The sequence below is a fragment of the Aotus nancymaae genome, unplaced genomic scaffold (genome assembly GCF_030222135.1).
Source record: "Aotus nancymaae isolate 86718 unplaced genomic scaffold, 86718_ANA_hifiasm-v0.15.2.pri h1tg000033l, whole genome shotgun sequence".
NCBI lineage: Eukaryota > Metazoa > Chordata > Mammalia > Primates > Aotidae > Aotus > Aotus nancymaae.
Window position 1 is genome coordinate 59,646,131 of NW_026988447.1, and position 17,110 is coordinate 59,663,240.

At 36.9% G+C, this 17,110-nt stretch overlaps 2 protein-coding genes across 4 annotated transcripts in view; one reads left to right on the forward strand and one right to left on the reverse strand.

Annotated features, from left to right (window-relative positions):
- Positions 1-17,110, reverse strand: part of ARHGEF38 (Rho guanine nucleotide exchange factor 38) — a 131,118-nt gene that overhangs the window by 54,501 nt on the left and 59,507 nt on the right. Inside the window, exon 3 of the mRNA XM_021676388.2 lies at positions 8,993-9,116. Coding sequence (XP_021532063.1) covers positions 8,993-9,116 — 124 coding nt within the window. The remainder of the gene's footprint in view (positions 1-8,992; positions 9,117-17,110) is intronic.
- The window catches only part of LOC110569431 (uncharacterized), a 140,734-nt gene that overhangs the window by 44,407 nt on the left and 79,217 nt on the right, over positions 1-17,110 (forward strand). For 2 of the 3 annotated variants that reach the window (XM_064384039.1, XM_064384040.1), the window contains exons 6-11: positions 3-58; positions 279-436; positions 1,943-2,041; positions 2,787-2,903; positions 5,690-5,852; positions 15,593-15,688. In XM_064384039.1, coding sequence (XP_064240109.1) covers positions 3-58; positions 279-303 — 81 coding nt within the window. In that variant the 3' untranslated portion in view covers positions 304-436; positions 1,943-2,041; positions 2,787-2,903; positions 5,690-5,852; positions 15,593-15,688. The remainder of the gene's footprint in view (positions 1-2; positions 59-278; positions 437-1,942; positions 2,042-2,786; positions 2,904-5,689; positions 5,853-15,592; positions 15,689-17,110) is intronic. The other variant, XM_064384038.1, reaches the window with a different exon arrangement.

The window sequence follows — 17,110 nt, forward strand, 5'->3', positions numbered from 1 at the left end:
AGAATTTGGATACTATTAATACCTTTACCTTGTCCAAGAAGATCACAGCCACGTCTTGGTAAGTGGAGCAATGAGCTGGAAGGAGCTCGCATCCCAGAGTACCCCATGGAGCAGAGCTGCCATACAGCTCTAGAACACACGCCTTCAGACTTTTACACAGAGAGAAATCAACATCTGTCTTATTATGCTAGTAATGTTTTGTTTTTGTTTTCTGTTTCTCCCAGCTGAACTTAATTCTAATCAACACACTGTGTTTTGTCTTGTTTTCTCTTTGACAGGAAAATATTTTGGGAGAAATACTGATGAGTTAAAGGCCGCCTCTATCCTACCCATTACATTTCATTTAAAATTTCTATGAAAATATGACATGAACTGTTAGTTATGGAGGAGTTAAAGTTGGATGTTGCTTGTATTAACAATAACAAAAAACTATGCAGTAAGTTCAACTCTAAAAACCAACCAAGATGATGTTTTGAAAAATAATTTTAGTCGAAATCTCATGTATAAATTATTGCCTGAGGTATGTCCCAAAAGAAAATTATCTGTGGTTCTAAATAAAACTTGTCAAGGCAGAGTATTTAGAATGCAGAGAAGGGGGTGGTATGGACAGAGGGTAGAGATGGCCCACTCTTTGGAAAGAAGGTCTGAGATCTGGGTGTAATAATACAGGCCTCTGACTGTCATTTCCCTGAGTGACACACTAACATGCCATCCCCAGTGAAAGAGCTTTCCTTGCAGCATTCACCCGCCGTGCCAGGGTTGCTCCCCACGGTCTGCTTATCCTCCTTGAGTGGGAGCCCAGCTGCCGTGACTAAACCAGGCAGTAAGTAGATTCGCCAGCCCAAATGCCAGATCATCTGAAGACTTTCTCCCTTTCTTTCCTAGCCTCATTCTGTTCTCCAGGGGAACATAAAATGAGAGGGGAAGCGAGAAGAAAGAAACTGAGAGAGTAAATGCTGCTTAAAGAAGCCACACTCCCTGACCTTCAGTCTCATTTAGCTCCTACATAGCCTGGGGGATAAAACTGACTGCTAAGGATATACCCAAGAGACCCTGGCTAGGATTGTAAAATTCAAACCAAATACAGGGGGCAGGTGGGACATGCAGCCTTGGGATTAAAACAAGGGTATCCCTTGAGCATCAATTTTATTAAGATATTTGAAGAAAAAAACCACTGGTTTCCTAGAACAATAGACTGGAAAACTGATACAAATTCTTATGAGACTTCCGAGTTATTTCATGCCTGTGGCTCTAGCTTCAGGACATAACTCCACGTTTCCTGGGGCTCATGATATTTCTCTTTTGATATCAGGAATATTTTGGTAAATTTTTTTTCTGAAGCACTACAGTAAGATAAGTTCAGAAAAAATGTGTCCATTGGATTTGACAATTCTGAGGTCCCTGGTGATGTGGTAATAGCATTTTTAGAGGGTTGGGATTAGGAGGGAGTGAGAGATGAGGAAGTAGGCCGAATAAAAAGAGCTGGATCCTAAAGAGAGAAACAGAGAAAAGAAAGGAGGAGAGTGGAGGATGGGGACCTGTCATGATCATCTCTGTGCAGTGCAAGGGAGGACAGCGTCATAGTTGCGGTGGGGCTCTCAAAGAAGGGACTGCCCTGAAGCTAAGGTGGCATCCACCCAGCACATCTGGCCATGGGAGGTGGCTAGCAGCTGAGCAGGACAAACTTGGGGATGCTAGTGGGCTGTGGAGTGGGTCAGTGTTTCGAGAGGAAAAAGCTCTAGCCTGTATTTGGAAGAGCTAGAGTCCCTTCTGACTGTGTCCAGAGTTACTAATGTAAATTGGGCAAATAGCTCTTATTTTCTTTATCTCAGTAATGGAATAGATTCTCTTTAAATATTAGTCCAACTCTAACATTCAAGAATACAGCTATATATTTTGATGACAGCTCATGGTTTCTTCCTGAACCTTGTTGACTCCCTAGACACTTAACTCTGGGTCGGGATTCTTTAACAACTGGCATCTTGAGGCAACATTTGTTCTCTGAGAAAGTGAAGATTTTTTCTGGCTGGATCAGAAAAAGGTACAATAACTTTTTTTAATGTAAGATTGATAACACTGAGGAATAACCTGTCTTACACCAATCATGATTTTCCATTTCTCTCATTTTAGTAAATACCCTTCTTGAGGAAGCTTGCCTCTGCTGTAGCTAGTTGCTCTATATTACCTAGCAGCCACTGAAAATGACATTGACATCTTACAGTGACATTGACCACAGGCAGACTCAGTGATGACAATAACAACGATCGTCTCTTGGTCCCTCTGTGTGCCAGCCAGTGCACTGAACACTTACTATTATCTCTAATTTCATCCATTCAGTAAATAGTTTTAAGGACAATGTTCTGGCTGCTGGTGACACAACAGTCACAAAACAGACAAGAATTCCTCCTCTCATGGAACGTACATTCTGGAGGGTTACGCTCTATGTTTGGTATTTTCTTGCCATGGATGTCTTGTTATTCCCATTGAAAGGATGAACAAATGCATGTGGAATCCATTGCTATTGACTTATCTGTTCTTCCTTCTTCCAAACCCACAGAATTTGGACTGGCAACACACCCAGTTAAAAATATTCACCTGTCCCCAAATCTCTGGTATTTAGGTGGCCAAGTGTGTGTGCAAAGGTGTTTGTGTGTATATATATGTGAAATGAAGTAACACGTGTGCAAAACAGAATTAGATATATCGAGAAGTCACTGGGAAAGGGTTATGTTCCCCCAAAATGAAAAAAGCCTTCTGAGGAGGTGGTTTTGCTTCACTGTCTTTAGGAAGCGATGCCTGGAAATGGAGTAGCCGTCTGGGAGATGGTGTCAAAAGCCACACGCTGAGTATTGTGAAAGGAAGAGCGACAAGGAGCAGCAAGCAGTTGCACTAGTCTTGGACTCGTGAGTCACAGATTTCTTGTTACATGAGAAAAATAAGCCCCTTTTTGGTTAAACCCTTTTGGCCAGGTTTCTATTGCAGGCAGGCAAACACAATCCTCACTGACCCAAGTGACTTGCTCACAGCCATTGAGCTAGTGATGACAGCCAGTATTAAGATACAGATCTGTTTCATTTCAAAAGCCATTCTCAGGTTTGTCAAAGGGGAGTTGGGGAGAGATAGCATGGGGAGAAATGCCAGATATAGGTGATGGGGAGGAAGGCAGCACATCACACTGCAGCGTATGCACCTGTGCAACAATCTTGCATGGTCTTCACATGTACCCCAAAACCTAAAATGCAACAAAAAAAAAATTTTTTAAAAGCCATTCTCTCTCCAGGCTGTTGGGTACTTTCAAGGTTTGTTACTCTTTCTATGTACTTCTCATTTTAGTTTCCTGGAGGCTGGGAAAGTGTTCAGGAACTCACAGATTCTTACATTCCTTCCTGAGATTTAGAAATTTATTTCTATGTGTATCGTGTGCAATATTTGACTTTTCACAGGTCCATTCAAATGTGACCTCAACTCTCCAATACTCCTGGCACAGCTAAGCCACTGACTTGCACTGGCAGGTTCCATCAGCATAGCATCCTAGAACTTACCATTCTCCTCAGAAATCAGAACTGTAAGACTTTTATTAAGCACCTTTATTTTATTTTTATTATAAGGAATAAGTTAGCAGCACTGGGACCCGTATTCACCCCACTCAAGAGATTGGAAGTCCAACCATCACCCCTCCCCACCATATTACAGCCTGGTACCTGCTTCCTCCTGATTTTTCTTTCTTGTGAGAATTGGTGTATCCTTGATCCTGAAAACCCCATTCCCCCATCATCATTTTCTCTGAAGCTAACAGCTTTTCTGTTACTTCTAACACTTGCATTCTGATCTTTCAGCTGTTGCACCTGGGTGTCTCCCAAACCTCCGCACTGACCCCCCACATTCAAGTATGCAGGTCTAGGACCCTCCCAACCTGTCTCAGCTGGCCAGAATTAACCAGGTCAAGCCTATCTGTGTCCTGAGTAAAACATACACACGCTTACACACAATAATAATACTGAAAAACTCATTTAAGTGAGCGCTGCTATAGTATCTCCCACACAGCATTATGATATGAATTGTCAGCAACTAATACTCTTCTCACAAACTCACTGCTAAAGGCACAGATTCCTACTTCAGGGACCTACAAGAGACATTGCTTTAGGAGAACAAAGCACAGCTATAGAACAACAGTGTGTCACCTACTACACCTTCAAAGAACAGGATGCTCTAAATTCTTTCTCTCCAAGGACAGAATCACCCTCAGGAAAATGCATATGAGAAATTTCAATTCCTTTATCAAAAGGCTCTTTCAGGCTGGTTCTCAGCACAATATACATGAGGTAAGCAAGTAGATTCAAGCATGTTCATGACAGTCTTGTTTTAATACTTTGAAACACTACAATATGCAAACACATATAAGAGGACAATTGCTGTTGGGTTGTTTATTGCTATGTAACAAACCATCCCAATGCTTGGTGTCTTGAAACAACAGCCATTTTTATTTTCTCTCACAATTTTGTAGATTAACTGGGCTCAGTTCTATGGTTCTTTTGCTCCACTTGACATCCACTCGATCTGAGTCATCTAAGGGCTTATCCGGATTATAATGTCCAAGATGACTAATTTCACATATCTAGTGCTTTGGCAGGAACAGCTGGGGGGCTGCCCTCTGCCAGGATGCTGGGATAGCAGTGCCACTTTCTCACTCTACATAGTCTCATCTGCTCATCTGCGCTCTCTCTCTCTGATACTTACAGTAAGGTAACTCAACTTTTTAAATGGCAGGCTTCCAAAATCATCAAAGTAGAAATTGTCAGGCTTTCCTAAGGCTTGGGCCCAGTTACTGATACGGTGTCATTTCCACTGCATTGTAATAGTGAATAGAGGGCCAGTCCAGAGTCAATATGACACTAGACTATATTGCAGTGTGAACTAGGAGGCATGGTCCATTGAGGGCCATCTTTGGAGATTAGTTACTGCCATTCCTGTTCACTCTACCAAATGTGGAAATGACACTTGATATGTTAAATCTCCCTTTAGAAGAAAATGTGTCACCATATTAGATCCATGAATCGTCTAGATGCATAGATATAGGGAGCATCTAGAAATCAAACAAATCTAGTAAATCTAACTTGTTTGAAAAATATGATCAGGACCTCTGAGAAAAAGTCACATTTTATTCACTTGTTACATACAGAAGAAATCAAGCTTTTTAAATAGATGGGTAAATCTAATATTCATGGGATAATAATTTATAACATCATCTATTGGATATGCACTGGGCTATCATTGTTTACATGTAGTTTTGTCAAATCTTCATAAAAACCATATGGGATAAGTATTATTCCCTCCAGTTTCCAGATGAAAAACTGAAGTTCAATGAGGTTTGTAACTTGCCTAAGATCACAAACCTAGCAACAGGACAAGCCAAGATATAACTCAAGTCAACCTGATATTGAAACCCATATGTTCTTAAACTCTACACTGTCATCTACATGGAAACAAGAGCCACATCCCATACTCCCGTCTATAATTTCCTATCTAGACACCGTGCCGAAGTCAAGATTTTAAAATCCACTTTGTATCTTGGCATGACAGTACAGACAATTTCCTCAGAGCTCTCAGATCTGCAAGCATATGCCTCTGTGTTTAAACTTGAACATTTTCCAAACCCCAAGGTTATAATTGAGTAAAATTTTCCTCCTAGGTTATCTAAGTATCAGGAAAATTCCCCCTTTGGCACTCCAGCTGTGAATCACAAACTCTAATTTGTGCCATCTAAGGACAAAGAAATGGGACACCTGTGCTTTTCATTTGTGGTAACATAATTTTGGAAACATCTCATGAACAATCAGCTTATCTTATGAAATGTAAGTGCTTTAGTAAAAGATTTAGTGATGGAAATTGCTAGTGAACTTGTATTGATATATCTACAATGTTTGGCTCAGAGAGGCCTTCTCAGCACTGTGTTCCAGTCACATAGGGCTGCTGCTGTCCTTTTTAAGAATTTCCTCTACCCTTGTTTTGAGGCCTTTACCCTATTTCTCATTTAGAAAGCCTTTTGCACCCAATCTCCACCTTTCTAAATCCTTCAAGTCCAAGCTCAGATCTTTCGAAATCAAGTTTTCCCTCACCATTTGAGTTGAAATAAATTAATCTCTCATCTGTTAATCTGTATTAGTTAGCAATTACCACAGGAAAAAAGAATCACTCCAAAACTTAAAAGCTTAAGACAGCCTCTGTTCATTTGCTCATAATTGTGTGGGTCAATAACTGGGCAGAGTTTAACTGGCATTGACGGGGTTTACTTCTATGTTTCCGTCAGTTGGTGGACTGGCTGGGGGCCAACTGGCCAGCTGACAAGGCCCTTACGCTCAAGCCTGAAGGCCTTGGCTGTGTTGCTTGGAATGGCTGGGCAGTTTGGGCCTCTGTCTTCACAAGCAGAGAACAAAAGTCATAATGTTGTAGAACACCATTTTGCCCCATTTCATTGATCAAAGCAAGTCACAAAGCTGGCCCAGATACCAAGGGTAAGGATGTTAAAATGACTCCAACAGATTCTTTTTCAAATATGGCCTCATTGTCTTGATTTAAAAAAAAAAAAAATTCTGTAATTTTCTTCAGAGTTGGAATTCTAGGATTAGTGAACCTGACATTATAAACATCTTCAATTGAGTTTTTCTGCAAATCATGTTTTTCAATTTTTATTTTGAACTAATTTTTGATAGAAAAGTTGAAAAAAAATAGTACAGATAATTTTTAAATACTCTTTACCCGGCTTCACCAACATCAACATCTTACATAATCAAAATATGATTGTCAGAGGAGGAAAATCAACTTTGGTGCAATACAATTAACAAAACTAAATATTTTATGTGAATTTCAACACTAATGCTCTTTTACTGTTTTAGACTCTATCCAGGCTCCCACTTGGATTTATTTGTTACTCTGCCTGAGTTTCCTACAGTCCGTAGCGGTTCCTGAGTCTTCCCTAATCTTTTAAACCTTGACACTTCAGAATAGTTTTGTTGTTGTTGTTGTTGTTGTTGTTGTTGTTGTTGTTGTTTTTTTTTTATTGCATTTTAGGTTTTGGGGTACATGTGAAAAACATGCAAGGTTGTTGCTTAGGTGCATACGTGGCAGTGTGATTTGCTGCCTTCCTCCCCTTCACCCATATCTGGCATTTCTCCCCATGCTATCCCTCCCCAATTCCCCACCCCCCCGCTGTCCCCCCCACTCCCCCACAACAGACCCCCATGTATAGTGCTCCCCTCCCTGTGTCCATGTGTTGTTGTTGTTGTTTTTGAGACAGAGTCTCGCTCTGTTGCCAGGCGCCAGGCTGGAGTGCGGTGGCGCAATCTCAGCTCGCTACAACCTCCGCCCCGCAGGTTCAAGCAATTCTTCTGCCTCAGCCTGCCATGTAGCTGGAACCACAGGTGCGTGCCACCACGCCCAGCTAATTTTTGTATTTTTTAGTAGAGACGGGGTTTTACCATGGCCTCAATCTCTTGACCTTATGATCCGCCCACCTCGGCCTCCCAGAGTGCTGGGATTACAGGCGTGAGCCACCGTGCTCAGCCCAGAATAGTTTTGATCAGTTTCTTTGTCAAGTGTCCCTCATTTGAGTTTGTCTGAGGATATCTAGTATTTTCTCATGACTGGTCGTGATTACACACATTTTGGGTAAAAATACCACAGATACGATGTTCCTTCAGTGCATAAGGTTCATAATGTGAATATGTGTTATTTCCAGGTGTTGTTGATCTTGATCTCTAGATAAAGATGACCCCTGCTGCGTTTCTCAGTGTAAAGCTACCATCTTTCCCTTTGAGGTTAATGATTACTTGAGACATTTCATCACAAAGAACTGAATTTAAACTATCTGTGGAAGAAATCTTTTTGAGTGGGCTGGCTTTATTGCTGAGTAATTTCTTTCACTATATTTCATCTATATGATCAGCTTTGCTTGTTAAACTTGGGTTCTCTATAAATATTAAACAAGACCAGTTTCATGCCATTTTTATAACTCTAACAAATAAAAGGTAACAAAGACCTAATCAGTAAAGACATAAGGTGTTTGTGTATAGTCTATGTGTGCAGATCTCAAAGAAAGGATCTATATTAAACAAGTGGCTACTTGTGGGGAAGGCAGTGGCATTGGAGGGATATATGAAAGAAACTTTTACTGTTACTCTATGTGATCCTGAACTGTTTTAGTATCTTTGTAATGAAGAGATACTGTGAATGATAAATGTGAAATAGAGAAATGATAATTTTAAAAAGCTCTTAGCCTACATGGCACTGTTTGTATGATGTCTTAGATGTGCAAACTGCCTTCAAGGAGTTCATAGCACATATTCCCTTGGAAATTCCCAAGAAATGGAGAGAATGAAAAATTCCTTCAATACGTTTTGAATTATGTTTTCTGTTGTTATTTTTGAAAATCTTACCAGAGTAAGAAAATAAATACATCTGACCAAGACTAAAATTTGGAAGGCAAATAATATAGAAAAAAAGAGAAAGCATGAAAAAAGTAGAACTTGTGTAAATTTTTAATAACTTACATTCCTTTAATAGTTTTACATTTCTCATGTAAGAAATCTATGACCAAAAAAAATTAATTGATTCATGGGCATAAGATCTAAAAAAACATTGTAATGAAAATCAGCAAAGCTCTTAGCATATTTAAATAATTAATTCTTTAAGGATCAAGTAAATGTTAGCCATTTTAAAAATTACAGAACGTCTGGAAAGCAAAGAGATTGAACAATTGGAAATTAAAAAGCAAATGGTATGTTTTGTGCCACTGAGGGACTTCAGCAAATGGATACAAACCCATTTGAAAATAAATACAGAGTCTGTGTAATTATAATGAGCCCAAAGATGGGTTTAACATTTATATATCTCCTGGGAAGCATGGTGAGTCCAGAGTATAAAACCAAAGCAAAGGGAGGTTATTAAAAAATTATTTCCTGTTGTATTGTAGAACTTGAGAACAGAATAAACATACCAATTACTTGCATGGCCGGTTCCACGTCTGTTGTGGCCTCTTCCAACAATGACAGCAGCTTGGCTGATATCTGATGCACGGACTCAATGTTGCTAAACAAGCCATCCACATCCAGCCTATCAATCTGAAGAAACAAAAAACATTGAGCTGATAGAGAGAGAAGCACTGTATTTAGGATGTTTCTCCTGATAAACAGTAAGCATTTTAAATGCCAGCCCATGCTGCCTCCATCAACCGTTTCTGTAAATGTTCTTATTTAGGAATTCTAGACTGCAGTTTTTTTTTAAAGAAATCCAGGAAATTGGGATGATACATCTGTTACTTCTTTTAAAAAAAATTTGAATATGTTTTGAGTTGATTGTACATCTATATATTCCTATATAAACCAGAATAGAAAGATTTAGGCCTAATTGGTATTTTTATTAACTGCCCTCTATGAGGGTATGTACTAGTGTGTAAGGATTTAGAATATTTTACTGCCTATACAGCAGAAGTCAGACTTTACCGGAGGCAAGTAACTATTTTCAAAGCTGTTTTTAAACCACAGATGTTTAAAAAGTGATGACAAATAGTTGTGCTGGGATTCTTCTTCTTCTTCTTCTTTTTTTTTTTTTTTGCTTGATATAAATATAAATGGAAATCTTCATTAAATATATACTACTAATCAAGGATTCATCATATTTTGTTATTTCATGCACACCCTTAACCGGTGTACTTATTCTTAGATCTTATAGTGAGTGTTTATAATAATTTATTTATTCATTTAGCCACCCTTTCATCAAATATTTTCTGAGAAGCTTTTATGTTCCAAGAATTACAACAGAAGCCAGACTGTCATAGGTAGTGGTTGATTAACAGAGGGATGGCCAACTATTCTCAGCTATCTGAATATGGTGAGATATGTGCTCTGGCTTTGATGAATCTTATTTGAATTCATTGCCTTGAGTTTCAGTTGGATATCCTTTCATAATCCAACAGTGAATGGTCAGGCCAAGCCATATTGGTTCAGGCTCCACTGGGCTACATTGGGGAACAGGAGTTCCCCAATGCCTTTTACTCACGACTAACTGTGAATGTGGTCATAGGTGGATAATTAATTCATCAATAATCAATTCATTGAGCAGTAGCACAAGTGAAAAGCAGAGTTGCTGGTATAAAACCAGGTCAGTAAAGTTAGGAGCATGAAAGAGACAGAGAATCCAATTAAAGAAAATGTACCAAGAAATTAGGGGAATAATTTAAAAAAAGAAAGAAATTAGGGGAATTAGGAACAAGGGATATAAGAAGCAAACCTAGAGAAATTCTGCAGATGAAGGCCAACAACTACAGCTTTTTTCCATGATTTCAGAATCAGTTCTTTAGGTGTATGCGGGGTTTATTTAAGTGGACGGAAGGCAATCTGCTCATCTTTTTTATCCCATTCCTTTTTGACATTGTCCCATCTACTGTGCTCCATATCGGACACCAATATTATTTTGGTAAGGATATTCTGTCATTGAACTTGGAAGCATGACTTCACATTGCACCTTTTCAAAATTGTGGCAACTATCTCAGTTAGTTCTTATGCAATATGGTCTTGCTGTATACAAGTCTTTCAACCATATTAGGGAATTTCTCACTTTCCCATCATTCATCCTGTCCCCAAGATAATTCACAGCCTCATTTGTAATCAAATTCATAAAATTATATGCAGTGGTTTATTTCAATATAGGATTAGACAACTTTTGAAAACTAGTTTTATGTGTTCTGAAATTGTCTGTAATTAATTATTACATTGCAATCATTATTAGTTCTTATGGTCTTTAATCCAGTGTCACAAAATGTTCCTTAATTGACCACTCACTTTAATAGGACATGGCACATGTAGTTCTTTTGCTTGTAATCTAGAAAGGTTCAAGACTTTCAATTTCTATATTAGAAAATATATTTAATGTTACAGAAAGTATTTAAAAGGCATGTAGCAGTTTTATAGATTTTCTCTTAACTATTATTTAATAACAAATTATTATTAACTACTTAACATGAAATTACATTTATTAATGCTTTATTATTATCAATGGCTCAAATGTCATTTATCTCTGAGTACCACTGATTTCACACATTACTTATCCTAAAGAATTGCCTTATGTGTTGAGTAATAATTAAATCCACAAAGGTATAACTTTGAATAATGCAAGATGTTTTCCAAAAGTTGTGTATGAATCAAACTTTTATAGATTGGTTCATTTCAAATTTACTAATTGTATATTTCTTAAAATCATTTTTGAAATAAATCCTTCTAATATATAAAATTTCAGCCCCTAATTTACTTGCTTTATAAGATAAACTATCAGCAGTAAATCATAGTGTATCCCTGTTATTATTTCATTTTGTTGTGGAAACTTTATTCTGAGAAACTTGAAGTATTTCATGTTTATTATTTCATACATGACTCCAACTTCTTTGTAATGAATGAACCAGCTTGAAGATATGGAAAATAATGCAGAGCAAAGAGAGGAGCTATGCTCAAACTTAAGCAAGAAGTTCAGGATAGAACTGGATTCGAAAATTGACCTTTTCATTCTGTGCCTTCGTCCATTACCAGCAAATATTAATAATAGAGTACTTTGCTATCTCTGTTTAGATTTTTTTGTTTGTTCCTGAGTTTTTCACCAAGTTGTCACTCCTACAATTTATTTCCCAAGGTCAGTATCCTGTGTATCTGTTTAATTTAGATTACGAATCCATTTAGCAATGATCTAATTCTACATTTTATCTATAATCTTAGCTCAGTGCAACAAATACTAAATAACAAAAACATAGATTTTAATTCCACTTCTTCCTGAAGGACAGAAAGGATTAAAACATCAACTGGCCTGATTTCAAACACCCATATCACCATGAGCCCATGGGGATTCTGTGAATCATAAAATGAATTCATATACAGTCACTGTTATGCCAGGCAACAAACAAATGCCTGATACAAATGAGCTTTCAAAACTGATAGATGATTTTATGATTACTGTTGTAAATTCAAGGGAGCGTGTTTTTACATTTATTAATCATTCACTAGAAACAAGCAATGCTCTAAAAGCTTAAGTTGAATTACATTTTAAATAGATTAAAATTCATTTTTTTAAAAAAGACAGTGTAAGTACACAGTATTTTAAGCCAAGTCAATATGTAATAATTCAGACTTACAAAACCAAAAAATTAAAAGCCAATGTTTCTTTTTCTTTTTTAAAAATTTCTTCCAAAAAAAAAAACAGTATACATGTACAGAATGTGCAGGTTTGTTACATAGGTATGTGTGTGCCACGGTGGTTTGCTGCACCTATTAATCCATCCTCTAAGTTCCCTCCCCTCCCCACCCACCCCTCAACAGGCCCTAGTGTGTGTTGTTCCCTTCTGTGTCCATGTGTTATCACTATTCAGCTTTCACTTATGAGTGAGAACATGCTGTATTTGGTTTTCTGTTTCTTTGTTAGTCTGTTGAGGATGATGGCTTCTATCTTTATCTATGTCTCTGCAAAGGACATGATCCCATTCCTTTTTATGGCTGCATAGTATTTCATGGTGTATATGTACCACGTTTTCTTTATCCAGTCTGTCATTGATGGGCATTTGGGTTGGTTCCATGTCTTTGCTATTGTAAATAGTGCTGCAGTAAACATAAGTGTGCATGTGTATTTATAGTAGAATGATTAATATTCCTTTGGGTATATGCCCAGTAACTGGATTGCTGGGTCAAATGGTATTTCTGGTTCTAGATTAAAGGCCAGTGTTTCAATTGGCAATTTAATTTGTTGCTTTGCAAAAGTACTTATCACAAGATATGCTTCAAATAGCAAGTTCCCATTACATTTAAATAATTACTAGGTTTTAAAATCAGGTAATGTGATGACTCCAGCTTTGTTCATTTTGCTCAAGATTGCTTTGACTCTTCAGGGTCTTATGTGGTTGCATATCAGTTTTAAAGATATTTTTCTATTTATATGAAAAATGTCATTGGAATTTTAATAGGAATAGCATTTAGTCTATAGATTGCTTTGGGTAGAATGGATATTTTAACAATATTAATTCTTCCAATCCATTAACGCCAGTTATCTTTCTATTTATCTATGTCTTCTTCAAATTCTTTCATCAATGTTACGTAGTTTTCAGTGACTTCAAATCTACTACAAAGCTATAGCAATCAAAACAGCATGGTACCAGCCTAATAACAGACATACACCAATGGAACAGAATAGAGAGCCCAGAAATAAATCCACACCTTTACAGTTGATTGACTTTCAACAAAGATGTCAAGAACACATGATGGGAACAGTCTTTTTCAATACATCATTCTAGAAAAACTGGCTATCCACATGCAGAAGAATAAAATTAGACCTTTACCTCACACCAAATCAACTCCAAATGAATTGAAGATTTAAATCTAAAACCTGAAATTGTAAAATAGCTGGAAGAAAACACAGGTGAAAAACTCCCTAACATTGGTCTGGGCAGTTATTTCTTGGATATAACCCCAAAGCACAGGAAACAAAAGCAAAAATAGACAAATGGGTTTACATCAAACTTAAAAGCTTCTGCACAGCAAAGAAAACAGTAATCAGAGTTGAGAGACAACCTGTGGAATGACAGAATACATTTGCAAACCACACATCTGATAAGGGGTGTTAATATGCAACATATATAAGGAACTCAAACAACTCAAAAGTAATAAAACAGACAATCCCATTTAAAAATGCGCAAAACTAATGGATACTAGGCTTAACACCTGAGTGATGAAATAATGTGTACCACAACACCCGCCCCGTGACACATGTTTACCTGCACATTCTGCACAAGTACCTGTTAACTTAAAAGTTAAAAAAAAAAAAATTTTAAAAAAAAGAAAGAAGGAAGATATAGGGCGACTATAGTTAATAATAATTTATTGTTATGTTTCAAAGTAGATAGAAGATTTAGAATGTCCCAACTCAAACAAAATTATAAATGTTCTGAAACCCATACTTGAAAATATTTTAAAAAGGAATGAAAGATGTTTGAGGTGATGAATATCCCAATTACTAAGATTTGATCATTACACATTGTATGCCTGTATCAAAATATTACATGTACCCTGCATATATGTACAAGTATTATGGATTCATAAAAATTAAATTAAATTACAAAAAATGGGCAAAGGATCTAAATAGACGTTTCTCAAAAGAAGACATAAAAATGGCCAATAGGTATTTAATGCTCAATATCACTATGATCACAGAAATCCAAATTAAAATCACAATGAGCTACCACTACACACTTAGAATGACTATTATTAAAAAGATAAAGGAAAACAAGTGTTGGGGAGGATGTGGAGAAAAGTGAACTCTTGCATACTTTCGGTAGGAATGTAAATTAGTACAGCATTATGGAAAACAGTATGGAGTTTACTCAACAAATTAAAAAGTTTACAGCTAAAAGACAGCTGTCTAGATAGTGGGCCCTCATCAGACACTGAATCTGTTGGCATCTTAATGTGGGACTTCCCAACTTCCAGAACTGTCAGAAATAAATTTCTGTTGCCTATGTCACTCAGTTTATGGCATTTTTAAAATAGAAGCCCAACTGGACTAACATAGTATGTAAGATTTTATCTTCAACAATCATCTTTGTGGAAAACCTGTCTGTGAAAAAGTCACAAAGAGGAAAGCCAACCCTGGCAAAGTCTTGTTAGCCCTTGGATCTAGCCTTGCTTAAAGCAAGAAATCCTTATTCCATAAGGTGACACACTGTCCTTTTTATTTAAGCTACTTTGAACTTTATTTCTGTTACCTATGACCCAAAGAAGACTAATACACTTTTAATTGTAGTCAAAATGTTACTTTCTCTAGGAAATATTTCCTGTTCTTTGGTTAAAACTAACCTCTCCTTCTCCCACACGTCCATGACTCTTGCTTTGTATTACTCACTGCTTATGTGGAAGTCCATTATATTTATCAGAAATATTTATTAATTTATCTCTCTCTATGACAAAACTGTGAGTTCTTCTAAGACATTTGTCTTTGTGGGTACTCTACCGTGTCTAAAACAGTTCTGGATATGTGCATAGTTACTCAGTAAAAGTTTAAAAATTTGAACTGAATTGAATCCCTACAATACAAATGATCTATTTACTCTTGTTGGAGCCAAAAACAAATATTCTTTGTAATCACTTCAGTAGGCTCTGAATAACAAGCATGCAAAGATCAAAAGTGCTTTAAAGGAAAAAAATTACCCAATTTGGTTGTTCAAAACTATTACATGGATATTTTATAATTTTCTACTTAATTTTATCTGCAAAGGCACACTATTACGCTTAGTTTGGCTGTTGGTATTACTGGCTGATTTGCTGACAGAAGCCAATCTTCCCCTAGTTTACACCTGGGACATTCCTGTTTCGAGGCTTCCGTTTAATGAGCACTGGGTGAATCAGCCTAAACCCCATCACTGGGAGGAAAAGCCAAACATTCTTAGGTGTCCTGCAGACCCCTAACCACTAACATCTCTAAAAGTAATACCTTAAAGAAGTCTAGGAACAAATGTTGTTTGAAAAAATAAATTAAGCTATTATTATAAAAGTAGTTCATGTCATTGTAGAAAACTACGGATGAGTGGATAAAAGAAAGTAAAAGAAAGAATATACAATCACCTGTAATTCTACCACACAGAAATAGCCACAGATGATATTTTCAGGTATGTTTTTTCAGATTATTCTTCCCTGTGTGTCTGTGTGTCCATCCACACAAAAAATTATATACTTCAAATAGAGCTAATTTTTTTTACCTTAACAACATAACATGAACATCTTTTCCATTTTTAATGTCAACATTATGTGAAAATACTGTAGTGTGCTTAACCATTCATAAATCTTTGAAATCTACATAGATCACCGTTTTCGTAATTATAATCAACTTTCTTAAAGACTTGTTCACACTCATGATTATCACTGAGCTAAAGTTATTAACTTTTTTAAAGGATTCTAAAATGTGTTAACAAATAAACATTGTTTTTATCTTCCGACAACCAATGGATTTAAAACTGTCAATTGGATACTGCTGTCCCGACCTCAATTTGGAACTATATTTCTGTGCTCCTAATTTGATGATCAAAATCACACAACTTAAAAGTTCTCTATATTATGTGCATGACATATATATTTAATACAGCAATTGAAGAACAAGGAAGAAAATAAATAGCACTGCTTTTAAGGGCTGTGATGATTGCTACCAACCAAATCATCCTCTGGAAATTGTTTCTAGAAAAGTCTTCAGTGTTTGGATTTGGTGTAGTTTGGCAGTAAATCTAGGTTCAGATAGGGCCCAATCCTGGGCTCTCTGAACTTACTGTAGTAATTACATTAGAATTAATATGGGGCAAATTCTCCTTGGTCATCATCAGATTTGGTCTAATGAACCTTGATTCCATCTACTCCTATAGGGCAGTTCCACATACAACATTTTAGTGAGGACTGGATGCATCCTCTAAATTAGATTGATCCATTATTAATGCTGAAGCCATCAAAACCCAATGATATTGAGACTGTAGTAAGTATGGTGGAAGAAAGCTGCCATGCTTTACAAAGTATTCGAGAAGTGGAGACCCAATAGGAACATGCTGAGAGGAAAAAATAGGTTTTGTTTTATTTTTTAGTGAGGAAGTTGAGAAGAAGAATGATTGTGAGACAGAAATTGTAGCAAGTGGTAAAAAAGATGTTGGCAGAAAGCCATAGCCACCACTGGGCTAGGATAATTATCTAATTACTATGGCATTTACTGAGACAGTTGGTTTCTAGATTACAAAACTTTTTAGGGTAAACTAGCCATTATTTCATCAGGTTTCTCAAAACTGCTGATTTGTATGTGTGAAATTTCCTGCTGTGAAACTAGATTTGAAACTGGCTAATTCAGCCAAACTATGAGTTGAATCAATATCACAGCTTTATAGCAAGTCTTTTAACCAATCTTACAGATAAATGTCTAAGTTACTTGATAATTGCCAGGAAACATTCCAGGCCAGAAGTAATTAATGTGGACAGACCTACATTAGGACAGAGATGTTAGTCCCTTTGCAGAAAGAAGAGTGGGGAGTCTGGAGCAGAAATCTCAGCATGTATGT